This window comes from Anolis carolinensis, chromosome 2 (genome assembly GCF_035594765.1).
Source record: "Anolis carolinensis isolate JA03-04 chromosome 2, rAnoCar3.1.pri, whole genome shotgun sequence".
Lineage (NCBI taxonomy): Eukaryota > Metazoa > Chordata > Lepidosauria > Squamata > Dactyloidae > Anolis > Anolis carolinensis.
In genome coordinates this window covers 185839395-185859070 of record NC_085842.1, presented here as the reverse complement: position 1 = coordinate 185859070, position 19676 = coordinate 185839395, and the positions used below count along the sequence as shown (strand labels likewise).

Below are 19676 nucleotides of genomic sequence, written 5' to 3'. Positions count from 1 at the left end.
GTAGGGAACGTGGGCTACATCCCCACCTGAGGCTATATACCTTCAGGGGAAGGTGGGTGGGGCTGTAGCCAAACTACATACAGCTGTTTTAAGTTCCGGACAAGCTGCACAGGTGCAGGGAATTACCAATATGTGTGGATTCCACAGATCACCATTCGGAGAAACATGGTTACAGGTAAGCAACCATACTTTATCACTGTTACTCATTTCCATGATACAGCACTTTATGAAACCTGTCCCTGCTGGTTTGCTTTTAATTACTCTGATTTTATCTGCTTGGATTTTAATGTGTTGTCCATTATTTTATTTTGTGTATTGTTGAAATGTTTTAAGTTTTTGTCAAATATGTTGTGTCGTTGTTTCGGGCTTGTCCCTGTTGTGAGCCACCCTGAGTCCCTTCGGGGAGATGGGGCGGGATATTATTATTATTATTATTATTATTATTATTATTATTATTATTATTATTATTGAGAAGTGGCATCGTTCTCCATCTAACCAAGGCCGTCAGACTTGCCAGCACTATTGGAAGTGCACTTTTCCTTCCTTCTTTAGCAAATCCTTTTTTTTTTTTTTGTAATGTGCACCTCAAAATTGAGGTGCACATTACATTCAATGGTGCACTAGACTTGACTAAATACGCTATCTTGTTCTCTTGTCATTTTTATCATGATGCCAGAGAGGAATTAATTACTACTTCTTCTGGATTTCGTAGTAAATTTCAAAGAAAACTGTATGTGGCTTACTGTTTATCTGGTAGAATTCTCTTTGTTACTAAATGATTTGCAAATAATTTTATATTGCAATAAGGACAAAAGCTCACTTGGTACAGTGTTGATTCCTTTATTGATTGTTTCCGTTGTTTTTGCTTTCAATAGCTACATTTGCCTCTATATGTATTGCATATTTCAATGTGCTGTGGCGCAGGCTGGAGAGCAAGCCAGCTGAAACCAGCTGCAATGAATCACTCTGGCCAGAAGGTCATGAGTTTGAGGCCCGCTCGGAGCCTATGTTTGTCTTGTCTTTGTTCTGTTAAAAGGCATTGAATGTTTGCCTATATGTGTAACGTGATCCGCCCTGAGTCCCCTTCGGGGTGAGAAGGGCGGAATATAAATGCTGTAAATAAATAAATACATAAATGTTATTGCAATTTCCTATCCTTTGTTGTTTGGAAATTGCAGTTTCTCTTGTCTGAGAGAAATTTTAACAGACATCTTGACAGAATCCTGAATTCCTTTTTTGTGCAAGGTAAAAAACGTTGTATTTGTCCAAGCTTTTAATGTGACCAGGATTTTATGCTAGCCTCTCATTTCATTGTTTCATTGTGTCTTCGTTTGTTGTAGTTCTGTAACTGAATGCTTTTCTATTATGTAATTATTTTATTTTAAGTTGTGAGAGTATTACTGAAAGGTGGACTTTACATATTCTCAAATTCTATGTCAGACTACAAAACATGAAAATGTGTTTACCACTGTTTGTTTTTCTTCACTTTTAGGCTGTCTGGGCTCTTGGCAATATTGCAGGCGACAGTACTATGTGTCGAGACTATGTGCTTGACTGCAACATCTTGCCCCCTTTATTACAGTAAGTCTTATAAATGCTGTAGCAATAATATCCACAAATCCCCTCTAGGAATGTGTTAAGTGCATCTCCACTACATTTTGTGCTTCCTCAGCAAATTTAGGCACAGGAAAGACCTTTTTTTAAAAAAAAACAGGAAGTAAATTTCCACTCTTGTTCTCATTGTTGAAAAAAGGCCTCTCTTGTAGCTAAAATGACATAAGAGACTGATAAAATGACTGATAATACACTCCATTTCCTGTAGAGGGCATTTAGAACCTTATTATTTTGTTATTTTTTACCAGTAGTGGTGCAGGGGCATGCTAGCTTTCTACAGTTGCTCAGGCCCTGGTTATTGTCTGAATGTACTTCATTGGTTTTGAAGCTGACGCTCATGGTTACAATGTATTTCATGGAGAAGAATGTATAAAAGAGAAGTACTTCCCTTCATTATGAATAATACTTCATCTTGCTTGTGCAAATAAGTGTGTGTTTTTTTTCTTTTTTCGTCAACACCCATGTGCTCCCTTCACTGCAACAGCTTTTATCATCTGCTCATGCAATTGCATGAAGTGAGGGCATTTTAGTATGAACCTACTAGTATCATCAAGAAATGTATGGTTTTAAACATTTCTAGCAATGATTTTTTAAATATATTTTAAAAGCTGTGTGTTTTTTTAAATTGTATTTTCAGATTACTTTCCAAACAGAACCGTCTTACCATGACTCGGAATGCTGTGTGGGCACTCTCTAATCTCTGCAGGGGGAAGAATCCTCCTCCAGACTTTGTTAAGGTGGGAAATAAAGTTTGAAAAAAGTTAGGAGAAAGTTGTTTTTTATGGATGAAAAAACAACAATAAGAGTTTGGATTACACCTTTTTGTGGTTTGTGTGGCTGAAGGCTTCTGAGGGTAGAAGGAACAAGTTATCCTGCAGAAGTAGGCTTTAATGTACATTTTCTAAGGGCTCTCAAGCTATAACAGAAAACGGATGCAAATGCTTGTACATATTTTATTGTCTCCCTTATTTAAATGCTTGGGACCAGACATTTTTCAGATTTTTTGCATTATACATACTGACTGAGAGAAAAAACCAGAAGGGGGCTAGCCACACATATAGCACTGACTGGATTTTCTTCAAGGAACCCAGATCTGGGAAAGGGGAGGGAGGGAGAACTCTGCTTATGTAAGGTACTTCAAAAAGGAAGGGGTCCTGGCTCCTTCTACACTGCCATATGTTTTGGCCATCAACTCCCAGAAATCCTAACAACTGGTAAACTGGCTGGGATTTCTGGGAGTTGTAGGCCAAAACAACTGGAGACCCCACAGGTTGAGAACCACTGATCTAGATTATCAAAGCAGAACTTGATTATATGAGTATACACTACCGTATAATCCAGTTCAAAGCGGATAATCTGACTTTTATATGGCAGTATAGAAGGGGCCTCTCTGAACTTCTTGCACATGTCCTCACTTGATTTATTATGATTATCTTTTTCATATTGTTGTTGATTTGTACACTAAAGAGTTCAGTATAAGTGGGGGATGGGGGTAAAAGGCACACTCTTTGGCATCAATTAATTTATTCAACATTCTCATTTCTTTACAGGTGTCTCCCTGTTTAAGTGTGCTCTCATGGCTGCTATTTGTCAATGACACAGATGTTCTCGCTGATGCATGTTGGGCACTCTCATACTTGTCTGATGGACCCAATGACAAAATACAGGCTGTGATTGATGCTGGAGTATGTAGGAGACTTGTGGAGCTGCTGATGTAAGGATTTTTGATTAAGTAAATATGCTCTTTTCTTTTCAGTCATTGCCAGCCTGTTCCTTTCATTGATGTAGGATTGACATTAACTATTCTAACCTAAATGAAAAGAGTAAGTAGGTTCAGATGAGCTTAGTGCCTCATTTTCTAAATAACTTTAGGCAAACAGTCTGTTTGCTTTAGAATCTCTTAACAATGTTTGCAGCTTTTTAGGCTGTTGCTGAAGAAAGCACATCTTCAAAATATCATTCAGATTAAGGTCCTAATTGGATGTGGTGATGGCTCTTTTGGTTTGCTGCCATAGATGCTCTGTAGCACCTTCAGGTATCATTTTAAATTGTCTATGTGTACCATGGACTCACCTCAGGGATCTCATTATCACTGGGCTCTGATAGCATACCATCTGGAATTCAACATTAATAACTATCCTCAGTCTGAATAATACTGATTAATGTTTTATTTGAATGAGAATCAGCTATCTTTTCCCATTCTTCAGTAGGATATATATATATCCTACTGAAGAAGATGGCACGCACGCACACAAACATACACACACACACACATACACAAGATTCTACTGTATACCAAGTTATGAATGAACCCCCAGGGGAAACCTATCCAAAGGTTTGTGTTGCTGCTTCCCAAAGATAGGGTCATCTGTTCCAGGTTCATTTTAACATTATTGTAAATGTATAGGGTGACATTTATATTTAGTTATATCACTTTGTAACCATACATTCAAGCATTGGAGACACAGCTAAACAGGGTGGCAAGACAGATTTCTAGAAATGGCTGCAAGATCCCTTTCAAAATGACAATTTTACCAACATGCAGGGAACATAATGCTCATTGTTATATGAAGAGTACAAGCTTCACATAACTAATAAATAAAATTTGAGGACTTTTGAAAGGTAACATGGAGAGCTTAGCACTTTTTTCTTAATGGGAGAGTCCCTTGACACTGTGGTCTAGAGTTCTGGAATTAATAACGCATGGACAGTAAAGCACAGTTTTAAAATATATATATAAATTGAGTTTTTAAAAAGCAATCTGAGAACTGATCACCTGCTAGAAAAAGCAGAATAACCCAGTCAAAAAAAGGATGTATCATTTTTGTGTAATTTTAATAGTGGAAAACACTGACTACTTATGTTTATCTAAAAGCGTAAATAAGTACACTATAGATGAGTTGTGATTATGCACAACCATATATATGTAAACTTTATTTCAATATTACAAAAAGCTCTGCAAATAAATAAGTTCAGGCTTACCCTCTTAATGCAAGAAATGAAAAGTGAAGGAAATTCTGGGGCAGGGAGGGAGGCAGCATTGGCCAGGCCATTGTTTTCCTCAGCCAGGCCATTGCTGGAGGAAACTTTTTCCTCCAGCAAGGGCCTAGCCAAGGGAGATTCGGGGAGACGTCCCTCGGCGAGCCCTAGCCCCTTGGGAACTGCCCCACGATCGCTGCAGCAGTGATCGTGGGGCACTTCCGTGGCGTTTCCTCCTCCCTCTCGCTCTCCCTCTCTTGAGCTCCATTCGCTCAAGAGAAGGAGAGGGAGAGGAAGGGGCACCCCCGGCAACGCCTCAGATAATTCAACTCGGTTAACCGGAACTTTGTTAACCGGGATTCTACTGTACTTCCATTCATAAATGTGTAGAAAGTGAGATCTACTGCTTGGCTAAGCAGTGCAGTGTTTCACCAAGGTTGAAAGAATCTTGCAATACCAGCTACTAGGAATCTTCAAAATAAGCAGAGCCTTGCATTTTACCTCTCTTCAGTTCTTCTTATATGCCAGAACTTGTGTAACATACTAGCAATGTGCTCTACCAATTGAATCAATGGAACAAAAGTAGTCTAATCAAATCAGTGAGTATATTCTACTTGGTGCTTAGAAAATATTTTTGAGTTTACTTGAATTGATGTTCACTGTTACGTTAGGCTGTAATATCTTTCATTTTCATCTTTTATCTTTTGGCTTTGTGGTCCCTAGGATGATACAAGCATCAGAGAAACATAAGTATAGTTCCTTAGGGAAACAAAGAATAATCTTATGATGAAACATGAAAACTGCTGTTTCCTAAAATAAAATGTATAAATCATAAGTGACATTCAAGTAGAGGCTTTTCATTTGGTTGACCACTTCTGACAACCTGTTCCCTTGCTTCAGTTATATGAAATAAGATAGATCCAGAGGTGAGGTTTTTTTACTGCTTAATGGGATGTTTTCAGTAGCATGAAGATGTTGATAAAGAAAAATGAGTTAAAATGATGTATTATTTCAATTAAACAAGGCTTTGCAGAGTCTTATTCAATATCATTAGCTTTATAGTTCATACGGTGGCGAAGTGGGTTAAAGCACTGAGCTGCTGAACTTGCAGACTGAAAGCTCCCAGGTTCAAACCCCAGGAGCGGCGTGAGCGGCCGCTGTTAGCTCCAGTTTCTGCCAACCTAGCAGTTCGAAAACATGCCAATGTGAGTAGATCAATAGGTACCACTCCGGCAGGAAGGTAACGGCGCTCCATGCAGTCATGCCGGCCACATGACCTTGGAGGTGTCTACGGACAATGCCGGCTCTTCGGCTTAGAAATTGAGATGAGCACCAACCCCCAGAGTAAGACATGACTGGACTTAACGTCAGGGGAAACCTTTACGTTTACCTTATAGTTCACATTCTCTACATGCACACACACAAAAAATACCCAGTAGCTGGGATTAATGCAGTTCCCAAAGCGCTTTCCCAGGAAAAAATGTTGGTGCTGTTTTCCAATGTGAAATTGCATGCATCTGACATATAGACAGCAAATTATACCATCCCTTCACTTGTAGTAAGCAGGAAAATAGTCTTATTGTATCATGTCTTAACTAGAGGCATTTGATGCCATCATCAAAACACATGTATATCATCTGAGTAAAGAATATTTTCCTGTATTCTTTCTGTAACTTGTACACCCTGATAATACTTTCCTTAGTGGTGGTTCATGGTTGTTTTTACTAACAGAGAAGCCTTTAATTCCATTGCATTTAGATCTGTTAAACTGAAGCCTTTTCTATTTGTAGGCACAATGATTACAAAGTGGTATCTCCTGCTTTACGAGCAGTTGGGAACATTGTTACAGGGGATGATATCCAGACTCAGGTATGCTGCTTCCTGGAGCTATTTGTAATGATTTTAATGTTTGCAATAATTCAATAGAATCATATCGCTCCTCTGATACTCAAAATTTGAGAAATTGGCAGCGCTAAATATGTGATTTTCTGCTTATAAGACAAGATGATTTGTTTTATCCCCTTCAGATTTCATTGACATTCAGAAACTTACATCAGCCTAATCTGTGGTCTCTGAATCCTCATTTTTGCACTTGTTCATTTTTTCAACTATACTTCGAATGATGAAATGCTCTAATTCATTCACTCCTTACATAGCTTTTAAAATTACTTTATCTGTATATTTAATTAAACATTTTAACTAATCCATCTGTAACACAGCGTTTCAAGTCCTATTTTCTTCTTCATCAGAAAATGCAACAATATCACGTCTGCAGTTTGTAGAAGGTATTTTCAGGAAGTATTTGTAGAAAGGAGATATCTAGATTTCAACTATCCTGATATTTTTGGAAGAATAAACTCTGCTAAGAGTATCAAGTTCAACAAATTCCTCATTTGCCTTGCAAACAACTTCATTATCCGGAAAATGGAAAAGGTAACAAGGAGATCAACTATTTTAGATCTCATCTTAACCAACAGTGACGACTTGGTTAATGAGATGGAAGTGGCAGTTTCCTTAGGAAAGGGGAAAGTCAAGCTTTGTCAGACTTTAGACTTTGAGAAATCTTATTTCAGTGAACTTAAGGGAAAACTGAGTATCATCTCATCTTAGGAATACTGAAAAAGAAAGGAATTTATGGATAGGAGTTTCTGAAAAGTGAATTATTAGAGACACATTTTTAATCAGTTCCAATGAAGTGGAGAAATAAGAGGTGCCTAAAGAAGCCAGAATTTATGTCTAAAGAATATTCAGCTGAGCTAACAAGCCCTGAGGATTACCTAGGAGGGAATCTCACTGGAGCGTTGCAACACAGCAAAATAAGTCAGACCATGTTTTGACTATAAGAAGCACTGCTTGAATTTCAAGCAAAAAGTGGGTGCTAGACATAACATCATATGAAAGCTGACTGACACAACCTGCGGATCACAACGAGATACAGTGAAGACATCTGCCTTTCCGGTTTGCTACTCTGCTGTTGAATACGCATGCCTAGTGTGGAATACATCTATCTGACCATGTTTAAACAGTGGATGTGGCTCTTAATGAGACATGCTGCATTATCACAGGATGTCTACGCCCTATATCACTTGAGAAATTATACTATTTAGCCAGTACTGCACCACCTGACATTTATTGGGAAGTAGCAGCCAGTAATGAAAGGACCAAGACGTTGACATCTTCAGTCCATCCTCTGTTCAGATATCAGCCATCAAGCCAATGCCTCAAATCAAGAAATAGCTTCCTAAGAGCTACATAGACACTTGCAGGAACACCTCAGCAACCAAGAGTCCAAAAGTGGCAGGTTAAAACCCGCAGCCTCAATCCATGGGTGATACTGGATGAGAGACTCCCTCCTGAACACACAGAAGACTGGGCAACTTGGCGCTGAACAGACTGCTCTAGCACCATGAGATGCAGAGCTAATCTTAAGAAATGGGACTACAAAGTGGAATCCATGACGTGCGAGTGTGGAAAAGATCAGACCACAGACGATTTGCTACAGTGAGGCCTGAGCCTTGCTATATGCACAGTGGAGGATCTCACAGCGACATCAGAGGCACTCCAAGTGGCCAGCTTCTGGTCAAGGGAAATCTTTGTGTGCGTGTGTGTTTTAAATACCTTATAATTGTACCCTCAGTTTGCTTCTGACATGATAAATAAATAGCTGAGCTACGATTTCAAAGAGAAACGGGGAAAGGGAGAAATTTCTAGATACCTCAATTTCACTAAGGTCTGTGGCAAAATTCCCCTTGTTATTCTCATGAAGAAGCTAATAAGATGTGAACTAGACAATACTACTGTTAGATGGATTGGGAATGGGTTGGCTGATTGAACCAAAAGGGTGCTTACCAGTGGTTCTTCTTCATCCTGGAGAAAAGTGACCAGTGGGTGCCACAGCATTGTGGCCAGTTCTATTCAACATAAAGATGACTTGGACAATGGAATAGTGCTATTCAATATAAAGATGATGAATGACTGCACAATGGAATAGATGGCATTCATATCAAATTTGCAGATGACACCAAATTGGGAAGGGTAGCTAATACCACAGGATGGCCAGATCAGAATCCAAAATGACCTTAACAGACTGGAGAAGTGGACAAAAACTAACAATAAAAATGTATTGCACAGATATAGGCTAGGTGACTAGACACAAGGCGAACATGTTAACAGTGTTCTGTGACATCTAAAAATCAAATTTGATTCTAGGTTGCATCAGTAGGAATATAGTAATTGAGGGGAATCATTATCCCCCTATTCTGCTTTGGTCAGACCTCACGTGGAATACTGAATCTAGTTCTGGGCACCACGGTTCAAGAAGGATATTGATAAGCTGGAACATGTCCAGAGAAAGGTGATCAAAATGATCAAAAGTCTGAAAGCCATGCCCTGTGAGGAGTGGTTTAGCTCAGAAGAAAAAAAGGCTGAAAAGGGACATGATGTGAATATTTAAATATTTGAAAAGCTGTCACATTGAGGACGGGGCAAGCTTGTTTCCTGTTGCCTGGAGACTAGAACATGCAGCAATGGATTCAAATTGTAGAAAAAGACATTCCACCTAAATATTAGGAAGAACTTCCTGACAGAAAGAGCTGTTTGGCAGTGGAATATGCCATCTTGGAGCGTGTTGCAGTCTCCTTCTCTGCAGATTTTAAAGCAGAGACTGGATGGCCATCTTTTAGGGGTGCTTTGATTGTATTCTCCTGCATAGCAGGGGGTTGGAGTGGGTGGCTCTTGTGGTCTCTTCAAATTATGTTTCCATGATTTTTTTTGTTCATTCTTATTTCATTTGGAATATCTCTCCTCCATTCTACCAAGTTGTCAGGCCTTTGCTCCTTAGCGGAAGATGGGACCCCTTGAGATAATCCACACTGTCAACACCCACTGATTTTAATTTGCAGTGACTCAAAACTCAATGGAGAACTACTGAGAGTATGATTTCCATTTTCTTTCTCTGACTGTGCAGAGGCTTTCTTCCAGCTCTTGCTTGAAAGAAAAGAATTCTAATACACGCACACAGCAACCAAACAAAGACATGTGAAAAGAGTATGAGGAAGTAGATGCCTTAAAGGAAAACTTTGTTCCAAGCAAACGAAATTATATGTTTTAAATGTGGAGAAGTTATACAGTTGCAACAAAGCAGTTCAGGTTGAATTCAGCTGAGGTTAGCAGAAACATAATTCCTTAACTTTGTGATCTCTTAGGCTCCTCTGTGATACTGACGTGTCTTTTAATTCAAACCCAACTTCATCAACCTGTTATTTACCTGGAAGAAACTTTACCTCTAGGCTGTTTTGACCAGATACTGACACTGATGTTCACTTCCCTTACATTTTGATAGAAGATCAGTATTTACCACACAATATTTTGCTGCATCCCTAGTTTGTACTCTAGTTTCTAATATGCATTTTAAAAAAATGATGTGGCTCTTTCTGCTACTTGCATCGGTTCTATGTTTTTGTGTCCTTTCCTCTCTCTAGGGAAATCACCTGCTATGTTATACCTCTCTTTATTCCATTAAGGTTTGAGCTTTAAAAAAAACATTACTTGACTTTAGCAAAGGCTTTCTTAATTACACTATGTAAAAAAAATGAAAAATGTTTTGTTTATGGTTTGAAAGTGTTATTGCTTGTTTAATTGTGCGGTACTTACTTTGAAAGTAGTTGTTATACTCCAGAAACTTCATTTTTGTGGCTGAGGATAATACTATTATTTCCTTCGTTTGTAATTTTCCTTAATTAAAATATGCCATTTTTAACCTTTAAATGTGCAGACCACAAAAACAAAGTTTTTGCAGTTTAATAAACTTTCCCCATGTTTTTATGATAGAACCAATTAGAAAATGACATTTATAAATTGTGTTAAATAGTGTTTTATATTCTTATGGGTTTTGCCTTTAAATTTGTCATCTCAAATATGTATCTATTCAGATTATAACAAACCAGAATTTTGGCAGCAGTCTAAAAACATTCTGTCTCCATGTCTTTCCCAAATACAGGTAATACTGAATTGCTCAGCCCTGCAGAGTTTATTACACTTACTAAGTAGTCCTAAAGAATCAATTAAAAAGGAAGCATGTTGGACAATATCAAATATAACAGCTGGAAACAGAGCACAGATTCAGGTAACCACATTGGTTGGTTCAGAATGTTGTTGACCTATGTAAAACCACCCCCTAAATCTGCAAGTATGCACATAGCTTTGACAAAATAAGTTGTCTACTCTTATTTCCATTTTTAGAGTTTGCTATAAATGTTATAAATTCAAGAACTAGGCTGAAAAGCTGAAAAACAGTAGTTCTTAAACTGTGGTGATCCAAGTGTTTTGGTCTTCAACTTCTGGAAGTTTCATGAACTTGGCCAAAAGTTAGAATTCTGATATCTGGAATTTTAAACATCTGGAGGACCAAAGTTTGGGAACCAAACCTGTTGTGACTGCGCCTTCGGGGATTATGGATGATGGTGGTGGGATTAGAAGAGGAAGGAAAAACCCTCGCGAGGAGGGCTCATTGGAGGAGTTGCACAGGAAACGGATTAGAGAGCTCAATGGGGAATCTTCTGAGGAAGATTCAGATGGGGAGTTTGAGGAAGAAATGGATGCTGGTGAACAGGTGGTGGCTGGGGAAGTGGGCACTGAATGGGCACAGTCACCGGAGATGTCTGGGGAATTGGGGCCTATGGATACTACTGAACCTGGGGTATCTTCAGGAGCAGATCCCACTTGGGCTGCTTGGAGAAGGGAGAATGGTTCTTAAAGTGTGCATGGAGGTGAGTATGGGCAGGATGATTGGAACTCTGATGAGCAATTAGGCACGCCTGATCCACGAGCTCTAGCTGTGTGGAGTTCTGATTCTGAGTAAGATCTGGGACACCTGTTGTTTGGGTGTGAGTGTTTGGTCACCCAAGAGGAAGGGGAATAAATTGGGAATGTTTGGTCACTTCACTTTGCGTGTGGCAAGGTGTTGCTGAAGCGCCATTGGGATTTCTGTTCATTCAAGAAGACTGGACTGGGACTTTGCTTCTGATCTGCTGTTACCATCGTTGCCTTGGCTCTTTGTGCCATTTCGTGGACCTGGTTTTGATGACTGCACCCTTTTGGACCCTGGACTGTAACTCGACCTTGCTTCTGCCTTCGCCCTTTGATGGATGACTACTCACGGCTCTTGACCACTGGTTTGCCCTCCTGACCCTGCTGTTGTTTCCTGCCCTGACTCTGGATCACCCTGACAACGCCTCTTCACCTTTCCTTTGGAGCTCCTGGCATTATCTGCATCGTAGAAGCAGTTTGCTGCAGTTCTAGTTTATTTGTTCTCAGACCAGTTTGGTGATTCTTTTTGGAACTGCCCCTTTAATTCCACAGAGCCAGCTGGCTGCAACAGTAAGGGCTTGGACCCAAAGTGCCTTTTGCAGCGGCTCTAAGTTTGTTTTTCCTTGGCTTTATTTTCCTGTTCCGGATTTAAGCTACTAATTGTAGCTCTTGGAAGGTTTTTGGAAGGTTCCAAGTTCTTGTTTGTTTTGTCTATTTTTATAAGTCAACTCAATTTGTTTTTGAAGCTGAATTAAAACACCTTTTTAGTTTTATCTAAATACTTGCGTGGATAATCCGGTTGGCTTGCTAAAACATACTTTTGATATATATTTTTGTTTGGACTGCTTTTTAAACACTGATAGTTAAGTGTTTAAAACTATCTTCTGTGTATGTTTACTTTTTGGCCTATCTCCTGAATAAACTCTGTTTTGTTTGCTAATTGGCGTCTGACCCTTGACAAAACCTTAGACAAATAACTCTAATACTAATATTATGATTACCAAAAATGAGAGAAATCAGAGAAATTCCAGTGAATAGCCAGCATGTGTGGGAAGAAGGTTTAAAAAACCAAAATACACAGTGAGCTCAGGCTTATTAAAAAGCTTAGAAACAATAAAAAGGGCTTTGTGGTTATGTCTGTAGCAAAAGAAAGGAAATGAAATGGTATAGCCACTGCATACAGGTGATGGTGAAAGATTAACGGAACAGAGAAAAGACAACACTGCTCAACACTTTCTTTGCCTCAATCTTCTCCCAAATGATAACAATGCTCAACTTGGGGTGGTGACAGAGAATGCAGTAGGGGAAATGCAGCACAGAGTAGAAAGTCGCAGTACAGGAATATCTGACTAATTTTAGGAAGGAATGCCATACTCATGTGCCAGACTAACCTTATCTCTTTTTTGATTGTTACAAGCTTGGTAGATTAAGGGAATGCTTTAGAACAGGGGTACCCAAACTACGGCCCGCGGGCCACATGCAGCCCGTCGGAGCCATTTATCCGGCCCGCGGGGCGGTAGCTCCCTCCTCCGCCAAGAAAGGTGCGTGTGGCAAGGAGAAAGAGGGAAAGGTGAATGCCTTTCTCTTCTCCCTTGCCCCGCGTGCACCTTTTCTGCCGCCGCTGCCGTCGAGGAAGGAGCACGCAGGGTGAGCGAGGAGGTAGGGAAGGTGAGTGCCTTTCTCTCCTCGCTCACCCCGCGTAGTCCTTTCCCGCCGCCGCTGCCGAGAAAGACGCGCACGGGGTGAGCGAGGAGAGAAAGGCACTCACCTTCCCCACCTCCTCGCTCGCCCCATGCTCCTTTCCTGCCGCTGCCACCGAGGAAGGAGTGTGCAGGGCGAGCGAGGAGGCAGGGAAGGTGAGTGCCTTTCTCTCCTCGCTCACCCCGTGCGCTCCTTTCCCGTTGCTTCTAAGGAAGACGTGCACGGGGCGAGCCTTTCTCTCCTCGCTCGCCCCGCGCGCTCCTTTATAGTTCGGCCCTCCAACGGTCTGAGGGACCGTGAACTGGCCCCCTGTTTAAAATGTTGGGGGACCCCTGCTTTAAAATATAGGATTTCTTGATTTCAGTAAGGGCTTTGACAAGGTTCCCTATTACATTCTCATAAAGGTAATTAAATGCGGGCTAGACAATGCTACTGTTATATGGATTGGGAATTGGTTAATTGGCCAAACCCAAGGGGTGTTTTTCAGAGGCTCCTCTTCATCCTGGAAAGAAGTGATCCATGTTTCTGTCCTAGACCCAGTGCTATTCAACATCTTTATCAATGACTTGGAAGATGGAATAGATGGTACACTTAATCAAATGTGTAGATGGCCTCAAATTGGGAGAGACAGCTAATATTCCAGAGGACAGGATCAGAATCAGGCGCTTGGACCCAGGGAGGGAAGTGTGAGGCATGCCACTACTTAGCGACATGCCTCATGCTTCCCTTCCTGGGTCCAAGCGCCGGGCGAAAGGAGTTTTCTCCCATCACCTGGCGCTTGGACCCCAGCAGGGAAGCAGCAGCGATCGCGGACCGCTTCCTCTTGCCTCTACCTCTCCCTCTTCTTGCGAGAGGAGAGGGAGAGGGAAGCACCCTACCTCTTCCTCCTCTCGCGCGAAAGAGCTCCTTCTCGTGAGAGGAGGGGGAGAGGCCGGAGGAAGCGTCGCGATCATGGCCTGCTTCCCTGGGCCAAGCCCTCGCTCCTTCCAAGGGGTGAGGGCTCCTTTGGGAGGGGGAGGGGGGCGGCCCCTCGGATAATCCAGAGCCTTGGATCACCGGAGCTCAGATTACCGAGATTGTACTGTATTCGTAAATATGTCACATTGAAGAGAGGGCAAGCTTGTTTTCTATGCTCTAATCTAGTAGTGAGGATAGTGTGACTTTCCAATGCTGTTGAACTGCAACTTCCATTATGCTGATATGGTTCATGGGATTTGCAGTTCTACCAAAACTTTAGGGCCACACAACTCCTTCTCTAACCTGTGTATACATATGAATAACGACGGCATACATCTATTAACTTAAGTATTAAAGTTGTGTGTTTAAATTATGAGAATAGTGTTCTCAACAATAATCCAACTTTTTATATAGTACTAAGCCCATTTTTGTTTTTCAGACTGTCATAGATGCCAACATTTTCCCAGCTCTAATCAATATTTTGCAAACTGCTGAGTTTCGAACAAGAAAAGAAGCAGCTTGGGCCATCACTAATGCAACATCTGGTGGTTCTGCAGAGCAGATCAAGTAAGTAGCAGAAAACTTCACAAAACCTGATTAATTTAAACGAGTGGTTCTTAAAGAAGCATACTGGGGAGCTCTGCACTTCCCTCCTCCACTCCTCCCCTGCCTCTCTCGCCCCTCCACCACCGCCGCCTCCCTTGCCGCCCAGATCTTTTTACCCTCACATTATTTGCTTCCAAAACCCTAATTCCCTCCCACCGCTCAGGGGGTGCTTTGATTGTGTTTTTCCTGCATGCCAGAAGGGAATTGAACTGGATGGCCCCTGATGTTGCTACTATTATCGTTATCATGATTTTTATTTTTATTGATGTTGTTGTTGTTATTATTATTATTTACAAAGGTTAGGTGGCCATTTGTTGAGGATTGTATTTTTAGTACATGCCAGAAGTAGGTTGTATTGGTTGGTCCCTGGGGTTTCTGCACATATACAGTAGAACCCTGCTTAACCGAGCTTCGCTAATCCAATAGTCTGTATTACCTGAGGCGCCAGAGGAAGTTCCAATGGAAGATTTCTTCCCCCCGCGCCTTCCTTGTTTACCTTTGAGAAGCTCATAGGCTCGCACCAGCTTCTTTGAGGCGGCGGACAGCAGGGCGGGCTCCATGCAGAAGAGGATGTGGAGCTGCAAGGAGGCCCGAGAGGAAGCTGCCACCGCTGCAGCTCGAGAGAAGGAGAGGGAGAGGGAGGAGGACTTTTCTCTCCCTCTTCCTCTGGCTGGAAGATGCGAAGGATGGGGAGGCAGCGGAGGGGGAGGCAGATGCAGCCATGAGTATGGCGGCGGCGGCGACTTCCTCTCAGGCCTCCTTGCAGCTCAGTGCCTTCTTCTGCATGGAGCCCGCCCTGTCATCTGCTGCCTCAAAGCAGCTGGTGGGAGCCTTTGAGCTCCTCAAAGGTAAACAAGGAAGACGTGGGGGGGGGAGAAATCTTCCATTGGAACTTCCTCCGGAGCCTGCCTCCCTCCCTTGAGGCCCCCAGCTTGGATAATAGCCCCCCCATTATCCGTCAAATTCTGTTATCCAAGATTGGGCCCACTCGTATAACTCGGTTTAAACAGGGCTCTACTGTATATACATATACTAGGGTTGAGCAAATTGTTTGTGTGCTCGTTAAATTTGTATCAAATTCGGATCTAAAGCACTTTTGAAGCAAGTTCCGATGCACCTGCTCATTGCCTTCCCAATATTAAGAATTTGAATCAAAAGGCACCTTCGTTTCTTCTGTCTCAGATGTAGCTGTGACCAAGCCCCGCTGAGAGGTAAAGCCAAACATGTTGGCATGCCTCTCAGCCAATCAGGGCTGACGGAAGAGGGAGGGAGAGGCGGGAGCATCGTTCTTGTAGCCTTTTCAAAAAAATGTTGTTTTAAAAAACTTTGAAAATTCCCAAGAAATCAGTGGATGGGTGAAACATTATGAAACTTGATAGGCAAAGAGTGATAAAAAAAATCTTCTGCCATTGTAGCAAATTTCACCCCAATAGCTTTAAAAATGAGGAAGAACGGAGCCTCTGAATTTTCCCCATTTATTTAATGGGAAACAAGAAGCCACATGCCTGCACTAAACTACATTTCTCAAAATACATTGGGCTGGAGCAGAAGTTTCCCCATAACAGAGAATTCCCAGATGTTCGAGTTCCTCTCACCTCTTAACATTCCCCACGCCCTTTTGTCCTCACTTGACCATCTTGACCAAACTTTCATATATGAATTCTTGGAAGGTATGAGAAGTTTAGAGAGGGAGAGGTTTGAGAGTTGGACTCTGATTGTGGATTGATTCCCCACTCAGCCATGGAAACCCACTGGGTGATCTTGGGCAAGTCACACACTATCAGCCCCAGAAAACCCAAATAAACAGGAAATAACACCTTCAAACCAGGAACAGATTTCCTTATTCAATGGCTGATGGCCATCTGTCAGGAGTGATTTAATGGTGTACTGTGATTTCTGTTCCTGGGTGATAAATGTCATTTCGTAATTGGCTCTGTCATAGAAACATGGCAAAATGTTATTACACTGCCAAAACTTTGTCTTTGCGCAAGGGACATGGTGCTATGATAACATATTATGGTTTCCTGGGACACTGTCCACCAATTTAACAAAGTTTCAACCACAAAAACTAAGTTTCTGAAGTAGAACAGCGACTTTCAAAATAAAGGCAACTCAATGAAACAGGAAATAACACTTTCAAACCAAGAACAGATTTTTGTTATTAAAAATGTTTTTTATAAAAACTTTGAACATTTGCCAAAAATCTGAGGATAAGTCAAACGTTCTTAGATTTGGTGAGCTAACAGTGGTTTTTGTGTTCTTCCACTGTAGCAAATTTTATTGGGATAGCTCAAAAAATGAGGGAGAGGGAGGCCCCTCAATTTTCCCAATTGACGATAATGTTTTCCTTCATGCGCATGTGCACCCACCATTAATGAGATACATTCAAAGATTCGGAAAGGTTTGAATTTTTGCTTCAAAATTCGGAAATGACTTTAGAAACGAAGTGCCAGCGCCTCCTACTTTTGAAGCGAGTATTGAACCATTTTTTTCATGGATCGCACATGCCTAATATATACAGTAGAGTCTCATTTATCCAACCTCCGCTTATCCAATGTTCTGGATTATCCAATGCAGTATGCCTTTTAGTAGTCAAATGTTTTCAATACATTTCAATGTTTTGGTGCTAAATTCATAAATACAGTAATTACTACATAATGTTACTGTGTATTGAACTTTTTTCTGTCGATTTGTTGTAAAACATGATGTTTTGGTGCTCAATTTGTAAAATCATAATGTAATTTGACATTATGTAATGTAATGTAATTTGATTTAATAGGCTTTTCCATAATCCCTCCTTATTATCCAACATTTTCACTTATCCAATGTTCTGCCGGCCTGTTTATGTTGGATAAGTGAGACTCTACTGTGTGTGTGTGTGTGTATGCTTCAAAAAGGGCTCTGCAGCTGAAAAAAATTGAGAGCCCCTAATTTAAATATTCAAAAATGCTTCAGAAATGTAGTATGGTTTCTATTACTCCCCTAGTGCTCTTTTCCAACCAGAAGATGGCACTTTTGTCCACACATATTATGATATTCACTTGTGTTCTTGATTATTTTTGCACTATCTATTCTATATCGCGTATTGTAAATCAGATTTGGGCACTTCCTGTCCCCAGTGTAATGCATTCTGCTGGGAAGGGGATGCTGGATGTGGCAATAACTGGCATTTGGTACCAGTTTGGTAAGGAGGGACTAATAATCACCTTTTTGAGCCTGGTCCCTTTGTCTTAGCAGCCTCATCACAGCCCCTTTCTCTTACCTCAGCGGGTAGTCTTGGCTTCTTTTAATATTGATTTCTTTATTTATACCCTACTTTATCCCTATTTTTAGGTTTATAAGACGCACCTGATGATAAGACGCACCTAGTTTTCAGAGGAGGAAATGGGGAAAAATAATGGGGAAAGGAAGGGGCCTGAGGCTGTCAGGAATGGTGGGAGTTGAAGTCCAAAACACCTCAAGGGCCCAACTTTTTTCCAATGGGTACTATTGGGGCCAGGGCGGGGGCGTGGCCTGGAGGAAAGGAGGGGAGGGAGCTCCTCTTGCCTGCCTGCCTGCTCGCCCTGCTTCGCCTCCGTCTTCAAATGGGTCATCAGCTGACCGACCGGAGAAGAAGTGGCGTCTGCGGCTCCGTTTCCCCGCGTGTTGTCTTTCCGCGCGCGCCCTCCTCCTCCTTTCCCCGGCCAGCTTCCGAGGGGGAAGCCTGAGCCATGGGGAAGGGGAAGGGGCATGGGGCGGGCGGGGGAAGGGGATCCTTTGCCAAGTGACCTGGCAAAAGGCTTCGGAACCCGCGGGTTTGTTTTGGAGAGTGAGGGAAGGGTCCGGTGCGCATTTCTGTGGGCGCTTCTCCTTCTCGGCGATGATCCTCGGCTGCCCCGCGTCTCCCCTCCGGAGCCCTTGAGCCTTCCTCGCCCGCCATGGGCCGCCGCGAGTCTTCGAGGAAGGAGAGGACAACTCCGGCTGGTTCCTTCTTTTCTTCCTCCTCCTCCTCCTTCCCGCCAGACTCTGGGAGTTTCGCGATAGGGAGGGAGCTTTCCTGCCAAGAAGAAGAGACCCCTCCGCCTCCTGCCTGGGTGACCTTGCGCCTTCCGACGCCTCCAGCCTCCCGCCGCCCTCCTTGGCCCCTGAGGCTGGGATGAGTGCCTCCGAAGAAGGAGGGGGAGGAGAAGAAGGAGGAGGCGCCAGCCTTTGGGGTCCTCTCCTCTCGCTCTCCCTTCCTTCCTTCTCGCGCCTCCGTCCTCTCCCTTGACGCACGACTTTCTCGGGAATCCCTGCAAAGCAGCGCCGGCCTCGAGCTCTCCCTTCTGAATCCTGAATCCGACCTCTGGGTCGTGTGGAAGAAGGATCTCACCCCTGCCAGAGTCCCTTTCCAGGTTGCTTCCTGCTTCTTCTTTCGCGCTGCTGCTACTACTGCTGCTCTTCAACACTGTCATCGGCAGCAGCGAAATATGACGTGAGGTCATATTGCGTTTATAAGACGCACTGACTTTTCCCCTCTATTTTGAGGGGGGAAAAAGTGCGTCTTATAAACCGAAAAATACGGTATGTTAGAAATGTGAAATACAAGAAGGAACTTATTAAATGCGATAAAACTAAAAAATATTGAAGACAAATACAATTATAGGAGATTTTTCAAACTACAATACGATCGGGCATCCACATTCACATCCACCCACCCTCCACAGATGCAAATGGGGGGGGGGGGGACCATGCTACTTCCTCTCAAGAATGGAGAACCCAGAGAACATTCTGAAGACACTTCTATCCTCGGGAGATGGTGGCATGAGGGGGTCCATGACCCCCTGCCAGTCATCCCCTATCGATGGCCAGTATCTTCATATTGTTCTGAAGAAATAAACATCTGTAGGGGATGATGGAGACAGGGATGGATCTCTCCACCATTCTTCCATTTCCCAAGGATGATGGCATTTTTGGATCATTCAGCAGACACTACCCCTTGCAAGGGATGTTGGGTGGGGGTTGGATCTCTCACCTGTCTTGTCATTTCCTGA

General features: G+C 42.3%; 1 protein-coding gene across 1 annotated transcript in view; it reads left to right on the top strand.

The window, feature by feature from the left end:
• Nucleotides 1-19676, top strand: part of kpna1 (karyopherin subunit alpha 1) — a 62350-nt gene that overhangs the window by 35791 nt on the left and 6883 nt on the right. The window contains exons 7-12 of the mRNA XM_003227291.4: nt 1493-1581; nt 2252-2351; nt 3165-3328; nt 6384-6462; nt 10592-10717; nt 14498-14625. Of these exons, the coding sequence (XP_003227339.3) occupies nt 1493-1581; nt 2252-2351; nt 3165-3328; nt 6384-6462; nt 10592-10717; nt 14498-14625 (686 nt within the window). The remainder of the gene's footprint in view (nt 1-1492; nt 1582-2251; nt 2352-3164; nt 3329-6383; nt 6463-10591; nt 10718-14497; nt 14626-19676) is intronic.